Raw genomic sequence first — 26004 nt, 5'->3', positions numbered from 1 at the left:
CAGAGGGATAGAATCAAGATCACGTGAAGTGTTAATACCACTTTATAATGCCTTGGTAAGGCCACACTTGGAATACTGCATTCAGTTTTCTTCGCCACGATGTAGAAAAGATGTGGAGACTCTAGAAAGAATACAGAGAAGAGGAACAAAGATGATTAGGGACTGGAGACCAAAACATATGAAGAACAGTTGCAGGAACTGGGTATGTCTAGTTTAATAGAAAGAAGGACTAGGGGAGACATGATAGCAGTGTTCCAATATCTCAGGGGTTGCCACAAAGAAGAGGGAGTCAAACTATTTTCCAAGGCACCTGAGGGTAGAACAAGAAGCAATGGGTGGAAACTAATCAAGGAGAGAAGCAACTTAGAACTGAGGAGAAATTTCCTGACAGTTAAAACAATTAATCAGTGGAACAGCTTGCCTCCAGAAGTTGTGAATGCCCCAACACTGCAAGTCTTTATGATGATGTTGGATAGCCATTTGTCTGAAATGGTATAGGGTTTCCTGCCTAGGCAGGGGGTTGGACTAGAAGACCTCCAAGGTCCCTTCCAACTCTGCTATTGTATTGTATTATAAATTCTTTGACATGAAAAAATGTGTAGCTCAATCAGGAATATTCCACAGAAGACACAAAAAAAAGTGGAAAAGATCCTTGTAGATGAGTATATCAAAGAAGGAAGATGCAAAATAATGTGCAAATTACCAAAACATTGTGTTAATTTCTTACAATGTTTTCTTTTTCTTGAGACTTACAAATAAGTATAAAGCCATACATTGAGAGACAAATGCAAAATGAATGGATAGCTTTGAGAAAAGATAGGAGAACATGAGACCGGATAGCTAATATAAAGTGGATTCATTTATCAGATTTCTAAGTTTGCTCATAACAATTCTGGTGGATTTCAGTATTAAAAACAGTTCAAAACAGTATAGCTGTCAGGATTCCAAGATGGCTTCCAAGCCTGACAATCGCATATAGAATAAAAATAAGTAAACATCCAGAGAAAACTATAAAAACAGAACCTGGACAAAAAAAATTCCCACAAGAAGTTCACAATAGTCTGCGTCAAAGGCTGGAGAGAAGAGCCAGGGTTTTGAAGCCCATTTCCATAAGATTAGGGAAAGACCCACGTCGATCTCTCCAGGGAACAGCCATTGTGGTGTAGGAAGTTAGCACCCACCTCTCTCCTAGGAAAATGAGATTTTTAGGAAATATTAAAAGGGAAGAATATTTTCCCTAAAAGACAGGCAGAAACTCACCCCCCCATCTTTGTCAATGGGCCATTAAGGCCTGAGCCAGTCTATTCTACATAACAGAGATTTACCTCCTTCAGGCAGAGCCATAGTAGGAATAGTCAAAAGCCCTTTCATTACATAATCACCCAGCAAGGCTCAACCAAGCCTGGGACACAGACAACCTACAAAGTTATCCATGCATGGCCCCATGGGAGTCTGACAACGAATCAAAACACAAGCTCAAATTCAAAAGTCCAGAGATGGCATAAAACCCAGGCACTCTCAGCATCTCTTCCGTTTTTTGCCCAGGACCTCAAGCCATGTGATCCTGTCCGCTATTAAACCTTCTTTCCAAGTAGTCTTCATGTTTCCAGTGTCTTTCTCCCCACTTGGAACTAAACCCAGATGGACATTTCTTCCAACAGTACCCATAGCTACCTGGACTTGCTAAGGCTAAGCCGAAGTCTTTCCTCTGCATCCAGACCCCTACAGCCTCCAGGCTCTGGGACAAGCCCTTGACTTGATTCCCTTGGTCAGACAAGGTTCTACAACTGGGTGTAATCAACATAATAGTAATAACACATGACCACAAACCAATTATGACCTTGCCCAGCATTGTGAGTCTTGTGTAGATGTTTAACAGAAGATGCAAATGCTCTGTGGTACTCCACAAACCAAAAGCTTTGGATTCATTATTTCACACTTATCAGCAATGACTCAAACAGACAACTGAAAAAGGATAATAACCCCAGTGCCACGCCCTCCTCTATTAATTCCTCTTAGCAATCCAGAAAGATACCATGATTGTTGGTAATGAAAGCTGCTAATGAATCAAGAAGAACCAAGATGGCTGCTGCACTCCTATCTTAACTTTACAAGAGTTTATCAAGCAGCACATTCAGTACTATCTTAGTAGTATGCCCTAGTCCGGTGATGGTTAATCTTTTCTAGACCAAATACCCAAAGCGCGTGCTCGAACCCCCAAAATTCAATTTTGTCCTCTGCATGCGCCCCTCTTCCTGCGCATGCACCCAGACCCCTTGCACATTTCCCATGCATGCACATGCAGTCCTCACATGCACCCCACACCCCTGTGCATGTGTGCACGCCCCCCCACATGTGCCCCACCCCCACAGCAGAGTCCCGAAGAGCAGCAGGCTGGCAGGAGGTATGCACGTATGCGCAGCATAGCTGAACTGCGTGCCATTAGAGAGGGCACTGTGTGCCACCTCTGGCACATGTGACATACATTATATTGCCAAAAGTATTCGCTCACAACTGAGTCTGATTATGTGGATGGGTGAGTGAATGAATACTTTTGGCAATATAGTGTAGGTTTGCCATCACAGCCCTAGTCTGAAACCATACTGAAAAGAGCCCATTACTATTATTTATTTACATTTGTAGTAACTATCCAACTCTAAGACACACTGTGTGGGATGTAAAATAACAACAACAACAAAAACCCAGCAAAACCAATTGAAAAGTAATACAGACAGTCCAGACTAAATGAAACACAATACAGCAAGAAACCACAGTGGCCTAAAAAATGCATTAAACTGAGGTTTAAGATTTTTCTGGAACCCCAGGAGAGAAGGTGATGTCCCTATATCGGGCAAGGAATCTGTTCTAGAGTTGGGGCTATGACAGAGAAGGCATGATTTCTTGGTACTGTAAGAGGACATTGTTTAATACAGAGAATTTGGAGTGTACCCTCTCTGATGGAACGTGCTAAGTGGCCACAGAGAGGCAGTCACTCAGACATCTAGGCGCTATGCCATGCCTAGATTAATTGTCTACTAAGCAGTTTTCTCCAAGGCCCACTGAAATTGCCACCAGACCGTTTTCTCAATATCTTTTCCTAGAAAGCCCTTCTTAGAATGTCAGGATAGTCTAAACCATCTTAGTTATTTGCTACAACTTGGATTTTTAGGAAGTTAAAAGCTGCCTAGGAACAGCCTGCCTTTCGCTGCTGTAACAATTTGCATGTGTGTTTGACTTCTAAATTAAGTTGAACATGCCTTCTACTTTAGCAACTGTTTGTTAGCCCAAATATCTGAATAGATGGAAAGGGCTCAAAAGGAGCATTTTTACTCTGAGCCAAACAGTATATGACATTGATTCCCTGGTTTGCCCTTGAGCATGAATAGCCAGTGCTGAGATCCAATCTTAACTGGGACTCTTTTGCCGCCGTGGAAGGTCCAGGAGAGGACCTTTGTATATTGCTGTAATTATTGTTACAGAGTGCAGAACTGAGCAGCATTTTATCTGGGAACAGATGAAGTCAGTTGAGTTCAGTAACAGGACAGGCAACATTATGAAGTATTGATTTGCTGTACTTGACTCATTTTTGCATAGCATTCTTTTTTTTCCCTCCCTATTATTTTGACTTCATTAATTCTGCATGGTTGTTTTAGCTGACTGGGCTGAACTGCCTCCTAATTGAGGGACTCTAAACTACGCCCCTAAGAGAAGGAGGTGGAATCTTGTTTTCGGGATCCTCCATCTATACCATTTTCTGGCAAGGATAGTTGAAAGTGATATTTACTTTTGTACCTCTTACAGCTTACAGAGGGTTTTGTATAAGCTTTCCCAGATGAAGCAAGGTTCAGTTCTTTATAAACATAGTTTAATAAAGCCCCTTTAGAGGGAACAATGTGAAGCTCAAGATATGGCCATAAGAGTGATGAGTAAATGCATCCCAAAGAGACTTTGGGGGCAGATTTAAGGATGTGTGTGGGGAAAAGTGGCATCAGTTTTACTGATTGACACCGTATGAAAATCCCTGCATCTATAGAGGCATTCAGAAGTTAAGCTGACCATGTCAAAAACAAGCCACAGATTCTCATGTTTCCTCACCCACCTCTTCTTATGGTGTTATCACAAATTAGCCATTAGGACCATTCCATGGTGGCGTAGCGGTTAGAATGTGGTACTGCAGGCTACTTCTGCCGATTACCGGCTGCCAGCAGTTTGCCAGATCGAATCTCACCAGGCTTAAGGTTGACTCAGCCTTCCATCCTTCCGAGGTGGATAAAATGAGGACCCAGATTGTTGGGGCAATAGGCTGACTCTGTAAACCACTTAGAGAGGGCTGTAAAAGCACTGTGAAGCAGTATATGTCTATGCTATTGCTATTCCTTTCTATATTCTACTAGAATTAGTTGATCAATATACTATAAACTTGAATTTATCTTAACTGATTTATTAAAGCAAGCAAGCACCATAGTCCATGTTTAAAAATTGTTTGATTTAAGCCATGGGTAAAATAATCCTTACTTGTCTGGTTTAGAGAAAACAGTAAGCTGCCATTAATAATGTTTCTAAGCTTTTTCTTGTGGCTGCTTTGGAGAACAGAATGAGGAAGTGGGAGTGGAGCCACCTAAAGACAAGTTTTTGTTATGGTACAGTAAACAATTAATATATAATCATCAGATCATGTCTGAATACAATTATTGGATCAAAGCTAATATGCATAGCGCTTTGTATATTTTATTTATTTATTTCCGCAATGGAGATTCTCTTCTGTGTAACTGAAGATTGGATCTACTGCTGCACTTATAACACTGATTTCATGATTATCATATTGATTATAATAAAATAAGTTGCTTTAAAAAGTATCACTGCATTGAGCTTTAAATTACAATTTTCTTAGATGGCTAAATTTGGAAAATTTTACATAATTTCACAAAGATTTAAATTCTCTGTTACTGTATATTTTGGATGTGGAAGTACAGGAAAGATGCATGTTCTTCTCCGAATCAAATACCAGATAATCTCACTGAAATTCAATAACTCTTTAGCATTCTTTAACTATTATATTAAATATATTATATTATATTCCTTAATATATCATTCGTATAAAAAGACAAATGAGGATCCGTTAAGGATAATATATATAACAATTGTTAAGCCTAGCAAAGCATGACGCAACACTTGTAGTGTATATAAATTTAATTGTGGTTGTTTAAAGGGAAGTGTATACTCTTTAGATGACTTGCAATTCCATGTTAGAATGCCACTTATCCCATGGGGTATATAGTTAAGAACAATTAATGCTATTTAATACCCCAAAATCCTCTTGCATTAGGCACAATTGGGGTGGGAAAGAGTTTGCACTATAAATAGGTCTAGATTGACCCTTTTATTTATTCCTGTGATTTATGTCCTGCCTTCTTGTCAGACTCTAAGTAACTTACAACATTAAATTAATAAAACTCAATGCAGCAAAATATAAAATTGTGGTTGTGGTTGTGGTTGCTGTTGTTGTTGTTCAGCCATCATTCTTTTTCAGGGATGTAATTGAAAAGAATATTATTATGATGTAATCCTTTGCACCAGATAAGCATAATTGGACGTAGATGTAGACTTATTCCATTTAAAAAATGTTATGGTGTAATAACTATTACTTCTTCAACATTAGGGAAGATTTGGCTTAATGATTATGATTCACGGTACTTTACAATTTGTACACACACAGGTGAAAGATTGAAAAAGTCAGATCCCACACCATGAACATCATTAGGTGGACCATTTTCCTTTTGTAATTTAGATCCTTCTGTTGAAGATTTGAAAATATATTCTAGAGACAGATGACATGTTAACAAAATCATTTCATGGTTGAATGTCTTCTTGGTATGATTTATCTTTATTTGAAGGCACTGGAGGTCCTTATTTGGGAGATTTATGAGCTAGCCAAAAATCTATTTTGATGAAAGAGAATGTGAGTATTTATTGAAAATTCTTAGTCTTGATCAGAAAAAAAAGCTGATAAAACTATGGGTTTTGTGGGGGGAGCAATATAATTAGGAGGAAAATAACTATACAGTTAACTATAGCTAAACCACCCATAAGCAGATAAATAAAATAAATGAGATAAATAAATACATAAAGTGAAATTAAATGAAGCTAGTGCATGAATGAAGAATGCTGTTTTTCTTCTTAGTGCAGCCTAAGAACATTGGCTACTTTACATATTTATTGTTGTATAACTGTGGTTTCTCTCAAAGTAACTTCCCAGAACAATCTGTCATCTAGAGTACAAGAATGCAAAGGATTAGAAATAATGAAATTTGTTCTACAGGGTCGCCTGAATTACAGCAGGATATTAATTCAGGTCCTTTAACAAGAATGACGGTGGTGTAGTATAAATACATATTCCAAACTTGTTTGGATCTTATTGAGAAAGTTTAATCCTTGATGATAATGTCACAAGGTGATAAATTGTGATAGATATATATCAATACCTATCTGGTTGGAATAATACTTCTGTGTTGGAAGCACTGACATATAGGTGAAAGGATTTGTCAGTGACATAACCATTGCTGAGGGGATATCCAGTTGCGGGCTCCTTTCATGTTCCAGTGAAGTTGCCCACCAAAGGGGTATCCATTTTTATACTCGTGGTCATCCACTTCTGACCCTCTGGGTTGGCAGGAGCTGGAGCACGCGATGGGAGTTCATCCCACCCCACAGCAGCAACAGCTCAGTGTTCTAACCTCATAGGGAGGGAGGGAGGGAGAGAGAGAGAGAGAGAGGGAGAGAGAGAGAGAGAATCCCCAACAACACTGACAGGGCAAGTCACTGGAATATTAACTGACAGTAAACCACACTCCTTAGTAGCACTGACGATGATACCTAGTTTGGGTAATGAAACATCTGCAAGAAAACAAGCAAGCTCAGCACCAAGGACCCCCTCGCTGAAAAACCTTACATAATCTAACAATTGAGAGATGAATTAACAAGGACACTTTCATCATCATGTTAGAAAAGATTACAGATACTAAAATAATGAAACATCAGAGACAGGAACCTGTTCTTGTGTTATTTTTGTCTTATATTTTATTATTCTATTCAACAAAGATAGATAGATAGATAGATAGATAGATAGATAGATAGATAGATAGATAGATAGATAGATAGATGGATGGATGGATGGATGGATGGGTGGGTGGGTGGGTGGGTGGGTGGATGGATGGATAGATAGATAGATAGATAGATAGATAGATAGATAGATAGATAGATAGATAGATAGATAGATAGATATGTGTGTATGTGTGTACACTACAAGATGTACATCTAAAAACTATAGAGTCTTATCTGACTACATTATTTTTTTCTCTCAACTCTCTGGAGATATATGAAATAGGCTGCAGTTTTCCAGCCTGTGCAAATCACTGCAGGGTCAAAAAAGTTTTTGAAAGTCAATATTTCTTCCATGATAGTATGAAATGTATGACAGATGCACTTGACAATTTGAATCCCACCTCTTTGTTTTCATAATGTTTCCTGCCTCACCAATCATGGCTGACACAGTGCTCATCTACATATCATTCAGCTAAGGATACCTTTCTTTATGCCAGTATGTAGGACTGGTCCCTGATCATATTCTTGTGTTCTTTTAATCTGAAGTACAGGTAATGACCTACCCTCTGCACAGTTCCGAATAGTCAATTCTTTATAAGTGGCTCCATTTACACTATCCTGATAGTAAATGCTATGAACACTACAATTTGTAAAGCATCTTGAACATAAAGCATGAGGCTGAAGAAGGATGCTAATGACAAAGTGTCTTGAGTGATTCATTGACTGATTATGTGTCATTAAGTTGTTTTCAAGACTTCTAGTGACCAGTTACAATAGATAGATTTTCTCTGGGGCAATTTGTCCCTAGTCTGTTGTTTCAGATCCTCCATCGTCACTGAAATTGAGTCCACCCACCTTCCTCCTGGCTGATCTTCTCTTTCCTTCCACTTTCCCCAATATCAGGGCCTTCTCTTCCAGAGAATCAGGTTTTTGCATAATGTGTCCGAAAGTAAGATAATTTGAGTTTGGTCATTTGTGCGTCAAGTGGGTTGATTTTGAAATGATCTTTAGCTCTCTATGCTGAACCAACTTTAATCCCTGTCATCTCCTGATTCAGGAGTTTTCTACAGTAATAATAATAGGACTAGTATGGATGCTGCCATGCCCCAGGAGAGTTGCCAGTTGGAGTAAATCGTAACAGGCTTGGAGTAGATTTTGATAAACCAGATTGATCCTTGATTTAGTCCATGATATTCTCATATTCCATGATATTCCATAATATTCCATGATATTCACGGTGGCTCAGTGGCTAAGGAACTGAGCTTGTCAATCAGAAAGGTCAGCAGTTCAACAGTTCAAATCCCTAGCACCACATAACGGAGTGAGCTCCCGTTACTTGTCCCAGCTTCTGCCAAACTAGCCATTCGAAAGCATGTAAAAATGCAGGTAGAAAAATAGGAACCACTTTGGTGGGAAGGTAATAATGTTCCATGCACCTTCAGCATTTAGTCATGCCAGCCACATGACCATGGAGACATCTTCAGACAGTGCTGGCTCTTTGGCTTTGAATCAGAGATGAGCACTGTACCCTAGAGTCAGGAACGACTAGCACATATGTGCAAGGGGAACCTTTACCTTTTTATTCTCACACTGAAATTATCAGTAGTAGCGGTAACCTTGCTGTTAAATGCTTAGGAGAAACCATTATTTAATTGGTGCTTCCCCATCTGCTCAAAAGACATTTTCTCTAACCCAACCATTTGCAAGTATTTCATGCATTGCATTATGTGCAGCCAAATTTCAAAGTAACAAGCTCAGTAAAACTGTCTCTTTTTTTAACGTGGCGCTTTTGCAAAGCAGATAAGGTAAATGCTGTCTTATTTCTTTGTGTTGTTACCGTAACTGCTGCTTCCTAAAATGTTTAAGAAAAAGCCGAGTGTTCCCATCGTTCTTATGGTCCCCCTCAATCAAAGGCAGGGAGGTCTAGACTCCCAGGGAAGCACCATATGCAAAATGGCTCTTGCCATTCATAGATTCACAGTGTTCGTAGTTTTAAACAGGAGCTGAGTTATCTGCTGGGATTGATCTGTGAATCCATATGTGGTCCTTTTCCTGCCTTGGGTATCCTCTTGCTACTTCAGCCAGCCAATTCCTACATAAATTATTACTGTTCAGAAGCCATTCTATAAATAAGTACAAGCTGCTACGATACAGTAACCACAGATTTGTTTTGCTCTAGTGAAACATAGTGTGCCGACAAGGTCAGGCCCTTGCAGCAGGCGTGCAGCCAAGTGGTGAAGGACACATCTAACATCCTGAGAGGTGACGTACAGGCAGCTGCTATTGCCAGACTTAAGATAGATTGGATCTGCATTGGCTGCTTTGTGAGATTGAGGGCCCTCACCACTAGGGGGCAGAAGGAAACTGTTCTGGGCCCCTCTCTCATGGGAAGGGACCTCATGGCATCATAGGAGGAAAGGTAGAAATGGGTTTAAAAAGTATAGTTAAAATTAGGTCTGATCGTTGCTGTAGTGCAGTATCTGAACACTGGTATCCAGGAATCCAACATTGCTGACTTGTTCCTAAAGCTTTCCTAAATCTCATAAACTTGTAGCAGCATAAGAGGAAAGCATATTCATGGCTCCCCAAATCCCAACTGTTATGATCTCAACAAAACTCCTAAATTAGATCCATTAATTGTGGTAGTTTGGTCTGATGCCCTCCTTTCACAGAATCAGTAGTGGGTTGCTATTTATTTTTACTACTGGTTTGGGCGCACGATGCTTCTGCGCATGCACAGAAGCGTCCAGGTGGGTGGGCAGAGCCTCCTGCTGCTGCTACTACCAGTTCGCCCTATCCAGGCCGAACTGGGAGCAACCCACCTCTGCACAGAGTTGATCTGAATGACGCAGAATGGGTTTTTCTGGAGCTAGTTGCTTTTGTCTTTCTTTAAATATGGTGGTATGGTAAAGGTTTCCCTTACACATATGCGCTACTAGTTTCCAACTCTAGGGGGCGGTGCTCATCTCCATTTCAAAGCTGAAGAGCCAACGCTGTCTGAAGACATCTCTGTGGTCATGTGGCCAACATGACTCAACGCCGAAGGCGCATGGAACGCTGTCACCTTCCCACCTATTTTTATACTTGCATTTTTTATGTGCTTTTGAACTGTTAGGTTGGCAGAAGCTGGGACAAGTAATGGGAGGTCACTCCGTTACATGCGCTAGGGATTTGAACCACCGAACTGCTGACTTTTCTGATTGACAAGCTCAACGTATTAGCCATTATGCCACCGCGTCCCTTAAAATATGGTGGTAATCATACATTATTAACATATGCTGCAGGGACAGTATTTTTCAGTTGTGTCCCATTACTCTCCTATTCCTCCCCTCGCTCCAACATTTCCTTTGATATCAATGGATGTTGGTATGGCCAGTTCATCATTTTTTCATTCTACTCTTTCAGTTCCTGGAAATAAATTGCTAGGATTATAAAATTGTGAGTGGGTGGGGGTGAAACCTAGATGATCAGAGAAACAAATAGTTCCCTACATTTGGGAAGCACAGCTTATATCTCACCCTTACTATCTCATTTATATCTCATCTTTACTAATGATGGTTGAAAGTTTATGAATGGCTTATTAGCTAAGCTCAGCCTAGATAGATTTCTGCCGTTCTAAACCATTTTTTTTGGGGGGGGGAGCCTTCCAATAGAGAGGAAAAATAAAACATCATCATTAAAGGAAGTGCTTTGTTGCCTTGGAAACAATGTGAGGACAGTGACATCAGCAACAATTATGTGTAATTTTTAGCTTTAGTTTATCACCATGGTAACCAAAGCAAGTTCTTCTACTTGAAAATATTCCAGAATGCCTTGGATAGAAGGGAAGAAAGCAGGAAGCACAGAGCTAAAGATGATGCTTTTATGACATTCTTTGAAGTTGATTCATTGCTTAATTACTCAGAGCAGAAACTTGGCAGCTGGCTTGTGTGAACTGGCTCTCCCAAAAACAGGGTGAATGCGATCTGGCAATTTTTATATGTGACATTTGATCTCTGACAGTTCACTCAAGCAGGCATGCTTTCATCAATGGACTTTGCAATCACAAATGTGCGTTCATACGCTCCTTTTCACTTCTGAAAGCAAGTCTTGAACTTCTGAGTTATGCCTGGCAATTGAAAGACTGGTGGTCATTCAGCAATTCTGAATAAAAGGGAATTTTGTCTGTAGACTCCAATGTCCAGGTGGAGAGGAAGCTAAATGCGGGATCGCCACATGAGAAGTTGACTGTTTTAGCTAACTTTCTTATATGTACTCAGAAATGCGGAATCCACTATGGCATGTTTCCTCTTGATGCTCTTGCCAATGCATTACATTGGCAAGGGCAGATCAGATGAGATAATACCAAGCCTGTATGTTAAACCTATCCAGTATATTTTGTTTATTTTTCTCTCTCTAATACACTAGAATTAATCTAATTAAATTCTATCTAAAGAGAATGGAATTCTCTCTACTATTCTATCGAATACACATAGTGGAATGGGTGTCCTGTATATACAGATAGTCCTCGGCTTATGACTATAATGGAACCCATACTTTCTGTTACTGAATGGGGCAGTTGCTAAGTTAATTTTGTCTCATTTTACAACTTTTCATGCCTCAGTTGTTAAGTGAATCACTGCGGTTATTATTAACTAACAGGGTTGTTAAATGAATCTGGTTTCCCTATTGACTTTGCTTGTCAGAAGGTTGCAAAAGGTGATCAACTAACCCCGGGACTGCAACAGTCATAAATATGGGTCAATTTTGATCTAAATTTTGATCATGTGTCCATGGGGATGCTGCAATGGTCATAAATGTGAAAAATGGACATAAATCCCTTTTTCATTGCCATTGTAACTATGAATGGTCACTAAATGAACTGTTATAAGTTGAAGACTACCTGTACTTATTCTAATATACATACACACATACACATACACTGGATTTATATATATATATATATATATATATATATATATATATATATATATATGTGTGTGTGTGTGTGTGTGTGTGTGTGTGTGTGTGTGTGTGTGTGTGTGTGTTTTGTATTTGTGCTGATAAATAAATAAAGGGAGACTAGTATAGATCTATTTCAAGCTATTTAGCTCTCATCAGCTAGCCATACCCTTACTGGAATTTGAACCTGTGCTGTAGTACATATTAAGCAGTTGTGTTAACCACTAAGCCACAAGGTTCTCCTCCTTCATATATATATGAATGTTTTGCACACACAGACACACACAGACACAACTAGTATAAGAAAAGTGTGAATATTCGCATTTAACTTTTTCCATAGTTCCTGATTTGAGGAACTGTAAATCAAGTGCATTTGCATGAAAAAGTCAAAGGAATTAATTGCTTGTTGTCAGGAAGTGTATATCTTACAAACATTGTCTCTAATGTGACTATTTTCTATGTGCGAGTGGAATAGAATGTTGTTCCTAATTGGTAATTTATCACTCTTGAAGGTGCCATCTTACCTAATTATATAGCGGAATATTCTAAATGCTAAATTCCATTGCTAGATAACATGCACACCAATAATAATAATGGGATATAAAAGCAATATATTAATTTATAATGAATACACGGATAAATGAGGAATTCTTCATACTGATTTCTGGCTGCCACAGAGAGTTTTAATTTTAGTTGCTTCAGTAGCTCCATGAAAAAAAGCAGAATGCTACCTTACACAGGACAGCATAAAGTTAAAATAGGTTAAGTGTGTATGATGAAGCTTGTCCATGGAGAACCAAATTGTGTTTATTCATCTGGTTCTTGAATTATTTGTACAGTGCAGTGTTCCTCCTACCTTGATTGAAAATGGCTAATAACAAAAACTAATCATGGAAAGAAAATAACTTGTAAGATTCCGCATAAGGCTAATAAAACCTTGTAAGCTGCCAAATTCCTTAATTCTGTAGCTCATGAATTCATTAAAAAGATTGACGCTGACTTTGATCCAAGTATTTGAATAGTTTTGCAATCCAGTACTGAACTGTTTTATATTGTATCGTGTTTTATCATTTACCATGTTTCACTTGAAAGTAAATTCAATGCATTTTGCTCTGGATGCAAATATTTATGATTTCCCCATCAACAGTCTAGATGCTTTAACTACATTGCTTGAAGTGTAATATATTGCTGTGTGGATCATCAAAATGCACTATCCTAATAACCTTTTCTAATGAAAAAGGGAACTTGTTTTCTAAACATTAGTTCACTTATAAAAAAAAATGAACTTGCTCTGCTTTGCTAGTGCTTAGTGCTGCTTTTTTCTTTTTGAAAATGAATTCATAAAGTGATTTATCAATTGCTTTGTCTTCAAAAGTGGAATGTGTCCTGCAAAATTGTACAACTGAAATATAGGTTGGAACCAGGGACGTGCAGTCAGGGGAGGCAGGGTAGGCAGAGCCTCACCACTGTCATCCTGAAAAGAAAAAAAAAATGTAAAAGGAAAAAGACTGAGCTAGTTGCTGCCAGAGTCACAGTGGATGACTCTGCTTAGTGCTTAACTGTTTAAAAAAGGGAGAGAGGGGGGAAGGAGAGGGAGGGAGAAGAAAAAGAATGAAGGAAAACTTTTTCGCAAAGGAGAAAAACCAAATGCTGTCGCTTTAAATCGGAACTGAGCATGCCTGGCTGTGGAATTCTGGGAGTTGAAGTCCACAAGTCTAAAAAATTTGAAACCCCTATGTCAGTGCCTCACCAGCCATAAACCTCACCACACGTCACTGGTTGGAACAGTTTCCTGCTTATCTGTGTGGAACCTGCCAAAGCCTGTCAGCTTAGGAAACTTGTGTAAACATTCCTAATAATGTTTAATTTTTTCATTTATTCAAAAATAATAATTATGTTTCATTTTAAGGAAATGAAACACATTATTTCCCCCTTGAATCAGGAGTATTAATAGTTCCCACAGGATCCTCTTAGGTGTTGTGCTCTGCCAGCGGCCAGCGGATCAGGCAGCAGATTTGGACAGTGAAGTGGTTGGGGAGGAACATGGGTCAGTCCTGGAGTCTGAGGTAGGCTCTGATGAGGGCTCTGTGTCGGAGGCAGAGATGGGACCAGAGCCATATGCCAGTTATCAGCTGCCTTCAGAGTCAGACATCAGTGAGGCAGACGAACAGCTGGAGCCTGTTCCCAGTGTGTGCATGCGCAGAGTTGCCAGATGAAGGGAACAGCTAAAGAACGGGTTGACTTGGGAGTAAGGCCATAGGTGGATGATGAATGGCCCCTCCCAGAGGAAATAAAAGAGGAGCGAAAGGGGAGTGGAGTTTGCAGGAGACAATTAGTTCACTTAATTGGTTTGTGACTCTCTGAGAATCCTTGCCAAGTTTTTGCCGATATCGGCCTGTCAGCTCTTCAAGCCTGATAAAGTCTGTGACTGTAAATCTTCCCTTGAAAGATTTTGCTATATGTGAAAGAGCAGAATTCACAGCAAAGTAATAAAAGGTTTTTTTGTTGGGACAAGGAGTTTGCTTCATGCTTTTGGGAAGCCTAGGTCAGAACATTAGGTAATGGATCTGTCTTTTAAGCATGACTATGGAACCTGAATACATATTCTGGATGTAAATATGTGGGATTTATGTATAACAACTTACATACTTTTATTTTCTCGAGTACACTGATTTCAGTATCTAGTGAAACACCTTTGAATGTCAGGCTTACTTTTTAAAAGAAAAACAAGTTTAAATATAAGTTTTTAAATAGCTATACATATTGATGGATCAGCTATTTTTATTTTAAACCTTTCACTTGGAGATAATTGATTTTCCTTGAGATTAGGTGAATCATGGTAAATCATTTTCCTGAAATATCTCTATAAAACACACACAGTATGACTGAAAATTATCCAGCTGTTATGCTGTGGAAAGTGATCACTATTTACTGTTGGCCAACGAAGAGAAGGAGACAGTGATGCATATATACTAGCTTTTACTTGTTTTTTCCAACTTTGAAACCAAGGGACCCTCAGGGTGCATATAACCAAGAATTACAGAATGAAATGAAGCAAGTATCAATTTTGCAGTGATGTGACCTGTAAGGCTGTGACAATGTACCTGAAAAGGGGGGAGGGGTTGAAAGTTTTTCATAGATTATGATACTTTAATACAAGATTAGGTCAGAATCCTAACAAATATCATAAAGCAAATAATCTAAATTGTGCGCTTAAAAATGAAACCTGGCACATTTATACTAAACATTTTAATAATTTACTAATCTCTGAGTGTTACACTAATGTTTCATTATCTCCTTTAAATTGTGAACCAGAGCAGAATATCCTAATCGCATGTGATAAATACTGTATTTCTGAATGTGATTTTTTAAAGAGTTTTGTTTTAAGAGAAGAAAAAATTATGGTTGGCTTGAGGCAGTCACATTATTTTATGTAAAAGTACCAGAGGTGGTATTCAGCAGGTTCTGACCAGTTTTGGAGAACCGGTAGCGGAAATTTTGAGTAGTTCAGAGAACCGGTAAATACTACCTCTGACTGGCCCTGCTCACGTTTATTCTCTCCCTCCAGAGTCCCAGTTTATGGGGAGGGAATGGAGTTGTACAGTATCCTTCCCCTGCCATGCCCACCAAGCCACACCATGCCCACCAAGCCAAGCCCAGCTCACAGAACCAGTATTAAAAAAAAATTGAATCCCATCACTGAAAAATACAATTTATACAATCTTACCTAGCGAGGGCATTTAACCAGTGAGAAATAGGATCTAGAATCCTTTGTAGAGTCACTAAAGTGCTTCTTAAACTTCTATCCCTTCCCACTTAAAAAAAATATGGAGGACCCAAAAAGAGCTTTTGTTTATATGAGTTACATTTATCATTGTTACCATATTAAAAATTAAAACTTACTTAGAAAATTTATTGAATCATGTAAAAAGATAGTCATGTAAATATTTTTTGTGATCCTATCATTTTGAACAAATAAAATAATATTGGGAAGAGGCACATTGTTTTAAATATTTGCAAATATCTTCAGTAAGTAGTACATAATTTTGATTTTGTGGACCAACGCGAGAGTCTTGGATGGCATTTTAAGAAACATTATACAGTAGCATTACTTCTAGTTCAGTGCTTCAGTAATAGCCAGAATAATAAAGAGCTGTGGTGTACACTTTCAGTTGTGGATCATGCAACCACAAAATAATGTGCAAGTTGGAGAAGGGACTGACGATAAACTACCTTGAGCTGCTGGAGGAAATAGTAATTCAGGGAGAGTAGGTAGTGTTAGCTTATGTTTTATCAAATAAAAGGAATGAAATGCAAACAACTAAGAAAGTGAAATACTTGGGGATCTGGGTGTCTGCAAAATGTTCCACAATTAAGGACGATAATTATAATAAACTAGTGACACAAATAAAGAAAGATTTAGAAAGCTGGAAAATATTCAGCTATCACCAATGGGACGTATAGCCACAGTCAAAATGAACATTTTACCAAGAATCTTATTCTTGTTGCAAACCGAACCTATTAAGCCGGATAAAACTTTCTTTCAAGAATTAAACAAAATAACTGCTAGGTTCATTTGGCAAGGATGAAAAGTGAGGATTAAACTAAAGTCAATGCAAAATAGCAAGGAGAGGGGGAGGTTTAGCATTACCAAATTGGGAATTATACATATTAGCAGTAACAATAACATGGATGAAAGATTGGATAGAGCTAAAGAATAAAAGAATTTTGACCTTAGAAGGCCATGATTTGCAAGCAGGTTGGCATATATTCCCATGGGATGATAAAAATAAAATGCACAAATACTTTCAAAAACATTTAATTAGAAGAACATTATCGCAAAACTGGCTCAAAAAACAACAACCCACTGTGCAATAAAAGTTGCTCTGTGCATGCGGAGAAGCAAAAAACAAGAAGACAGAGCCTATGGCGCTGCTCAGAGAGCCAGTTTGGGGGCGTGGCAGGCCTGGGTCACTGCCAGTTCCAGCAACCCAGGCTGCCAAACCACTACTGGTTCGGCCAAACCAGTCCAAACTGGTAGGAATCCACCACTGTCCTGGGGTCCTGTGAACACCATTTGCAACCTTCTGACGAGCAAAATCAATGGGGAAGCCAGATTCTATTTTTGCTTACCTTTGGGCAGCACTGGAGATAAGATTATGGATAGCATCGACCAGGAACCCAACAGTTATTTGTTACTCACTAGCCATCAGGAGTTAAAAAAAACACTCGTGTGTAAGCATTGAGGTGAGCATTTTGGGCATGAAAGCCATTATGTCATTACATACATGTAGTCTTCTTTTTCCTTTATGTTTAAAGATGCATTATTTAATATTAAAAATAAAATATAAATCCTTACATTCTAGAAAAAATATATTTTTAAATTCAGTAATTGACTATATTTGAAACATCTCTGATGATTTTATTCCAAAATCATGCATGCAAATTCACTGCAAGTCTCTCTCTGGCTCTTCTGCTTATTTAAATCAGTTGCTGGTTGGATCAGTTTCTAGTAGCAGGTGTTGATACTCAGGGCAGTTAATTTTCTCTCTTTGGAAACATCATGGTTTTCTCCAGTAATGGATCTCTCTCTGCATTTAGAAGTCTGGCTTCTTTGTTTGGCCCTTTATCTTAACAAATGATGTTTCTGTATTAATGAAATCATGTTTTTATCTATCCAACCTTTTAAGACATTTGGAAAACTGTTCAGTGCAGTGATTCTCATCATCACCGCATTGGCCAACTGTAAACCTATTAACTGTGACCTGTAATTAGGCGCACAGCTTAATGTAAAGAACAAATGATGTCCAGTGAACTGTAGAACTAGCCTTGATGGTGGAAAGAATGATCCATTTGGTCTTCCCAGCTGTGATTTTGGAAACCAGTTCAATGACAGAAAATAGGTAACATTTAATAGATTAAAATATTTCTGTTTCATTATACCCAAAGATCCCTTTTCTTTTCTTCCTGTTGAGGAGAAAGGTAGAAACGTGAGTATCTATGGATAACATAGTTTTCAAAATATATTTGCATTCCACCATTCATAGTCATAAATAGTCAGTGGTGGGTTTCAAAATTTTTTAGAACCTCTTCTGTAGGTGTGGCCTGCTTTGTGGGAGTGGCTTGCTGGCCATGTGACTGGATGGGCATGACCAACTTGTAAAATGTGGTGAAACTCACTTAACAACGCTCTTGCTTTTCAACCAAAATGTTGGCTCAGAAACTCTGGCATTTGAAGCACGTAAGTCTTAAAGTTGTCAGGTTACAAGACACTTGCACCCCTAACCCTTTAGAAAAAAAAACCCCAGGGGTGTTCGAACTTGACAGCTTTAAGACTTGTGGACTTCAACTCCCAGAATTCCTCCTCCAGTCATGTTGGCTCAGGAACTCTGGCATTGAAGTGTGCAAGTCTTAAAGCTGTCAAGTTACAAGACCCTTGCACTCCTAAACCTTTAGAAAAAAACCCAGGGGTCTTCAAACTTGACAGCTTTAAGACTTGTGGACTTCAACTCCCAGAATTCCTCCTCTCGCTCTTCATCTTGATAATGTGCGGACGGGTGGGGGGGGGGAGCTGGAACCGGTTCTAAACAGCACTGTAGATTTGTGGAACCTCTTCTATAGAAGAGGTTAGAACTGACAGGAATCACCCCTGTATATAGTACATATTAAACCTAGCTAGTAACAGGGTACTATGTGGATGGTTGCCCTGATTTCATACTTAAAACAACAAGCAAATAACAATAGCAATACCCTTAGACAGAGGTGGGATCCTACCAGTTTAACAACTGGTTCTCTGAGCATAGCCCTCTCTAAACGGTTTACAGAGTCAGCATATTTCCCCCAACAATTTGTGTCCTCATTTTACCTACCTCGGAAGGATGGAAGGCTGAGTCAACCTTGAGCCTGGTGAGATTTGAACTGCCAAATTGCAGGCAGCTGGCAGAAGTAGCCCGCAGTACTGCATTCTAACCACTGCGCCATCATGGTGTCTCTGTGCAGAATTTTTGGTGTCCCTAAACCAGTGTTTTTCAACCACTGTGCCGCGGCACACTAGTGTGCCGTGACATAGTGTAAGGTGTGCCGTGGGGAAATTACTTTATATATAGTCAATATAGGCACAGAGTTAAAAATTTTTAACATTTTCTAATGGTGGTGTGCCTCGTGATTTTTTTCATGAAAAAAGTGTGCCTTTGCACAAAAAAGGTTGAAAAACACTGCCCTAAACAGTGTTATCTTATAGCTTTTCTGCTTACCCCACATTGGTTTCACAATGCTCCACAATTCTCATGTGCTTGTTATATGGGAAATCATAATTCTCCACTAATTGAAAGATCAAAATAAAATAATAAATAGTTTCTGGATAGCCCAAGGCCTTGGTTTTCTCTAGAACCTGTGGAGATCTATCAAGGAATGGAAGATTATAAGGAAAAAGGGCCTGAAAATAAACCTCTAGAGAAGGAGAATTTCTGAAACCAACCACAATCAAATGGGCAGGATTTGACCTCTGATATCCTGTGCTCCTTTCCCTTGAGTGCATGCAACCATGCCCAGAGCCAGAGCCATTTATTGAATGTATTGAAGTTATGAGAGATAACATTATACCACATCTTTGCTCTTGACTGGAAATATTATGAAGAAAAGCTTGGGTAGAATTTTCAAAATATGATTTCAGGTAGCAAGAGAGTATAGATTGCTCTTAGTAGCTACATGCCTCAGTGAACATTAGCAGAAAGAGTGGGAGAAATAAGGTTGAGATTCTAATAATTGTAATATTATTCAGGGCCTAAAGCATTAGTACAAATCTTTAAAAAAAGCACAATTAATTGTATCAAACCGGAAGAGAGTTGTTTGGTGAAATGTAATCATACAAAACTACAAGCAATCAGAAATGACATACTAAGTCAACAGCACTTATATCTATTTCCTATATTTATTCAATACTCGCAATTAAATTAATTTCCATTGCTGTTAGGATTTAATTTATTTTACACACAGGAAAGAAAACTTCATGACAGGTGAGGAACTTTCTTAAGAAAAATAGCTTTGCCAAAATGCAGAAGGAAAAGGGCTTGGAAGAGACAAAGGAAAAAGCAAATTCAAGTCTTAATTGTTCAGTTTCAACGATCGAGATTGGTATTACCTTATGTATTTCAGTTAGAGACAGGTATGGTTTCTGTGGTTACCAGTGCCTGGTTCTATCTCCTTAATTTCTGGTTGAAATTGATTTTTTCTCCTGTGGGTCTGGCTCCACTGGTTCTCAGAGGCCATTATAAATCAACCAGTTAACAAAAGGTAATGGAAAACTTCAATCCTCACAACCATCTTTTGGAAAAGCCTCTCTCCATTAGCGTTAGAAAATGCCAGGAGTCAATTTAAACAACATATCCAGTTTATTGATTTTTTAAAATTAGTTTAAGCTTGATAGCTAATCCTATTGTTCAGGGGTCGGCAACCTTAAACACTCAAAAAGCCACAAAGGTCCTAACCGGAAGCTCCCTGTTCAATTCTGGAGTGGACCAGAAATCTGGTTTCCCTACCATAGAGTCTCCTCCTAGCGGTGTGTCCCTTTTCCGCTACCTGTCCTAACCAAAAGCCATATCAATTGTGGAACTCACCAGAAAAACTGCCCCTTGCCATAGAATCTCCTCCTGGCATGCCCTGCTTCCTCCCCAACCAGAAGCTCCTCTCAAAATTGTGGTGCCGACGGGTGGTAGGGACCTACAGCAGAGGGATGAAAGAGCCACATGCGGCTCCAGAGCAGGCTGCTGACCCCTGCTATAGTTTGTGGATTCTTCCTAAAGAACATGGACCATTGTCTTATCTCTCTTCAATTGTAACTCTGAAATTTCATTGGGCTTTTGCCTTAAACCAGACTGGATGTACTACCCTGTGCAGCTCTGGAGAGGACTTATAAAAATAGCCCTTTTTCCAGTAGTATTTTGCCCATGTGTAGATGGCCCTAAAAGATGCTCTTTTGTTGCTCTCTCTGTAAGGAATCAATACAAGAATGTCAATATAGTTATATGATACCCTCCACAAAAACAATCTTTATAAAAGTTTAGGAAACTTTGTTCATAATAAATGCATGGAGATGTAGGACTGAAAAAGAAATACATCAGATCTCAGAAACGAAAGTTTAGATGGCCACCAGATGGCAGCATAGCATTTGACTGTTTCCTCTGCCTTTGCTGCCATCTAATGGTAACCCAAAATTTGCAGACCAGATGTTGTAATCCCAATTAAAAGTAGGGGATTTCTGTCATCAGTTGTGAAAACCATCAAGTTAAGTGATAGGCATGCCTAAAAACATGCTACAACTTTAAGAAATTAAATTATTAAAGTGACTCTTAAAGAACTGGCTCTATTTTTTTTTAAGTGCATATGAAAGCTTGAATAAATCGGGCTGTGTTAATTAACTACAGCATGTAGCTATGTTCATGCAAAGCCTGGCGCATGAAGCAAGATGGGGTGGGGGAAATCCTCCTGGTTGTACATGGAACCTATCAGCTACATTTGGGGCATAGACCTGGAGCTCTTCCCGAAGACCATTAGACTGTGAGTATATAAGTCTAGCACTGTTTCTGAAGATTGCTAGAGTTGTGCTCTAGCTGACAGGCTCTCTGTGGATAGATGCTCTGTTACGGTGGCCCATCACTCAGGTAAGTTGAAAAATGTCTAATGCACCTATTTAAAATATTATTCTGCTCCACTATACATTAACAAGAACATTTGCTGGTTTTCCCAATTGATGGTGACATTTGGGAGACAAATCCAAAGAGTATTTTTTTTAAAAAAATTTAACATCAAATCTCTTAAGGACAACACCACTCATTGGCATTGTTTCTAAGGCAGATTAGAACTGTGGCATGACAAAACCGCGCTTGACTAAAGCGCGCCCGATTAAACCGCGTCGCTGACGTCATCAGCAGAGCGACAACAGTGAGCGCGGAGAAAGAAGGGCGCTTTAAATAGCGCTTTGAAAGCAAGCCGATTCAAGTTAAGGTAAGGGTTAGGTTTAGGGTTAGGTTTAGGGTTAGGTTAAGGGTTAGGGTTAGGGTTAGGGTTAGGGTTAGGGTTAGGGTTAGGTTAAGGGTTAGGGTTAGGTTTATGGTTAGGTTAAGGGTTAGGATTAGGTTTAGCGTTAGGTTAAGGGTTAGGTTTAGGGTTAGGTTTAGGATTAGGTTAAGGGTTAGGTTTAGGGTTAGGTTTAGGATTAGGTTTAGGGGGGTTAGGTTTAGGTTTAGGAGTTAATTTTAGGTTTAGCGTTTACAGCGTGCTTTTTTCTCCGCGCTGTTGTCGCGCTGTGATGACGTCAGCTACGCGGTTTCGTCGAGCGCGCTTTAGTCGAACGTGGTTTTGTGGTGGAACCGATTAGAACTTGGCTCCTAATGCAGGGCAGTTTGTACTGGCATACTTTTCTGTGGGCTCAGGAGTGAAGGATGGCACATTAGCATAACCACGAGAGTGAGCCCAACGTGGCCTCTGCAGGTTAAGCTACTCTGATTGCTTACCAAGAAAGAAAGCTATTGGTCTATAGAGGATTACTGGGGGAGCGGGCATTGTGATTTTATTCTCATCAAGGATCATATGGCCCAAAGAACCAATGCACTTTTGCTCGTATAAAGTTTCTGATTGTCTCCTGAAGACTTTGTTAGTATGCTTAGTTAGTTGCTTTCCTAACCAATTATTGGACTTGTACTTTTTTTTTTTAAAGCAGATGCAAGTAGCTATTGCCTCAATTCATCTTCGCAGATGGGATTTGTATATCTTGCATCTGAGGCTCTGATGCAGGTGGTGATAGAACCTATTTAATGGAACATGAGCCTAAGCATTAATGTCACTGAATATAACCCATCACATTGCTTCCTAATAGTAAATGTGATAAATGATGCATATCCGGCAAGTATTTTGGATTTTCCCTGCTCATTTTGAACCAGTACTGTATGAAAAGAGAAAAGTAATAATACATTTGGCTCAGATAACATGACAATCTGCAGAAAATGAGATAGCAGAAATGGTTTTCAGATAGATGCAGATGAAAGTGAGCCATTCATTATAGAGCTATTAGTACTTAGCTGTGTTTTGCTCAGTTTTCAACACATGCACACAACCCAGGCAAAGGTATAGAAAAAAAATTGAAAAATCAGGTTCTCTTTTTTCATTTCCATTGCTCTAATCTATTAGCCACATATAACATTATTGTTGTTATTATTTACATTATTTTTAACAAACACACACGCACACACACACACACAGAGAGAGAGAATTCAGTGTGAGATGCACATAGCAGACTTCTGTGAGGAGAGTAGCTCTGACAATGTCTTAGATATATTTGTGGCTAGTTACATCTTTTCAATTTGTTGTGAATGATCATCTGGAAGAAACCTTTGCCTATAGAAATGGTGTAGGAAGACTTCTTTCATCAGAATAAGTAAATATTTGGGGCCCAGTTGTTCAACTACAATCCTGAATCCTTGTCTAAATTTCCTTAAACTGTTTGGAAGAACACGGATGGCCAAGATCAGCAATTTCATTTTTTAGATAATAGCAGGAATGATCCATGGATACCTTCCACATTGAAAACAATTCCTTCTCTGATAACATCAACAACAGATTTTAGTGTTGAACAATTGCTTTGACTCTTTCAGCTGTTCATACAAAGTGCCTGCATATTTTTCAGGAATCCCCCTCCAACGCTGTTCCAACCAGGAAATTGGTCCAGAGGATTCAACCACTTCATTTCTCAGTAAGTAATATTATTATTTTTTTGTATGTTGAAAGGCTTATTTTTAAAGGCATTGTGAACTGATCTGTGGCAAAATTTGGAAACGAACACACATGTAAGGGAACCAAAGCCATTATTTTCCATTTTATATTACGTTTGAAAATTTTGACTATTGATAGGTACAGATCTTAGCTATCAATTTATTATTATTCATAGTTATTTTATTGTAAAAAAAGTATTTATATCTGACCTTTGATTTGGGAATTCAAGGTGAAATACAGAGGTCCTACTTTCTTCCCCCCCCTTCCCACTTATAGCAACAATCTTAATAAGTGGGGTTGAGCTGAGAGAGATTAACTAAGCCAACATCTCATTTGGGGAAATTTCTATGGATGAAGGTTTGATTTTCTTGGCTTTTTCTGCATCTAATTCATGATCTTAATTATTATATCACATTGCCTCTTATCTTCCCTCCAAATGGAATCACCCACATTAATTCGGCTTTGCTAAGTTACAACCAAGATGTATAGATCTCTTGAGAGGAATGGTTCAAATAATGATTGGAACTTTATCGCCAAGAATACAATTTGCCAACTTCACACAAGCACCTTAAAATCTGCTTGCTGTGTGCATGCATTTCCTTCAGATGATTCTGATGGTTCAGGTGATTCTGACTCATTCATGATCGCAGAGACATGGATGATAGTGGCTCTCTAAGTACATTTAGTGACCTTTACATTGGCAGCAGGGATTTGACTCCAGCTCATATTTTTTTCACTAGAATATGCTGAATGAACTAGATTGTGAAGAGGCATTATCTCATTATAATTTTTCAGCGATGTGAATAAATATTAACTTCTATTGCTAAATGTCTGTGGAGATTCTCAGTCATCCAGGTCATGGTTGTCCCAAAGGTGCTTTTTTCAAGAGGCAATTGGACTTTCTGGTTTTTCTCTGAAGACATTTTGCTTCTCATCCAAGAAGATTCTTCAGTTCTTCTTCAACTCTAAATATCAAGTAACAGACTGGGTTCATACAAATTATTAGTTGGCTGATTGAACAGATCACAATGCCCGGTTTACAGACAACCATATAAAATAAACCATGGATTGAAAACCATAGTGACTGAGTTCATACTCAATCTAAGTTAGAACAAAATGGCAAAGTGGAACAAAACATATAAGCTTCACGAATCTTAAAAATGTCCACTGAACAAATGTTCATGTTCTTAATTGTTAAAACTAGTCAATTTTTTTATTTACAATCTGAGGAAACATATACAATACAATCAAGTTGTACAGCTTAAAAATCCTTAAAGCTCTTACTGAATGCCATGTGCTATATGTAAGTGTATGTCGGTGGTGGTATTCAATTTTTTTTACTACTGGTTCTGTGGGCATGGCTTGGTGTGCATGGCAGGGGAAGGATACTGTAAAATCTCCATTCCCTCCTAATCAGCTGGGACTCAGGAGACAGAGAATAGATGGGGCGGGGCCAGTCAGAAGAGGTATTTACCGGTTCTCCAAACTACTCAAAATTTCCACTACTGGTTCTCCAGAACTGGTCAGAACCTGCTGAATACCACCTCTGGTGTATGTGTATATGTATATGATACCTTTACAGATTAAATTTAAAAACTGCAAGTACCCTATTTGATGGTTTATATCTGATATGCATGGGATTGATTTGCTGGGGGGATCCCAAATGTTACCCTGAAGCTCAAGCTCTCCTTTGGGATATGGGGGGTGTGTGTTGAAGAATCCTGCTGACAGTGCTGTGACGATCAATCATGGCAAAGCTATATTTCAGAATTATTCAGTCCATTTTACCATTTAGGTTCTCTGAAGAAAATGTTTATGATAAAACACAACTGTTTGGGTTGTCAATCATTGTTTATAGATGGGTTGGTTTCCACTTAAAATTTCATTTCTTAAAAAGAAAAATGTAATAAAAATGAAGTCTATACAGCATTGAACTGTCCAACCATTAGTGATAATTGGCTCATTTATATGCATTAGATACGCATTTGTCAGTGTCTGACTTGTGACAGCTTTGCTTTGATAAATTAAAAGCAGTGATTGTAACAAGTCCATTTGCCTCCTACCCATATATTAGGACCTTGCCTGATTTTTCTGTCATCCTTCTGATGAGTAGTTGACTTTTCAATAATTCCATTATCTACCTTCTTCTTGAGGTTGAATATCATTTGCATAAGAAGCTTATCTTGAACCAGTTGG

General features: G+C 38.8%; 1 protein-coding gene across 1 annotated transcript in view; it reads left to right on the top strand.

The window, feature by feature from the left end:
- The window catches only part of MYO3B (myosin IIIB), a 261296-nt gene that overhangs the window by 33035 nt on the left and 202257 nt on the right, over window positions 1-26004 (top strand). Inside the window, 1 exon segment of the mRNA XM_032238384.1 lies at window positions 23723-23788. Coding sequence (XP_032094275.1) covers window positions 23723-23788 — 66 coding nt within the window.

Source organism: Thamnophis elegans, chromosome 1 (assembly GCF_009769535.1).
Source record: "Thamnophis elegans isolate rThaEle1 chromosome 1, rThaEle1.pri, whole genome shotgun sequence".
Taxonomy (NCBI): domain Eukaryota; kingdom Metazoa; phylum Chordata; class Lepidosauria; order Squamata; family Colubridae; genus Thamnophis; species Thamnophis elegans.
This window is presented reverse-complemented; position numbering and strand designations above follow the sequence as displayed.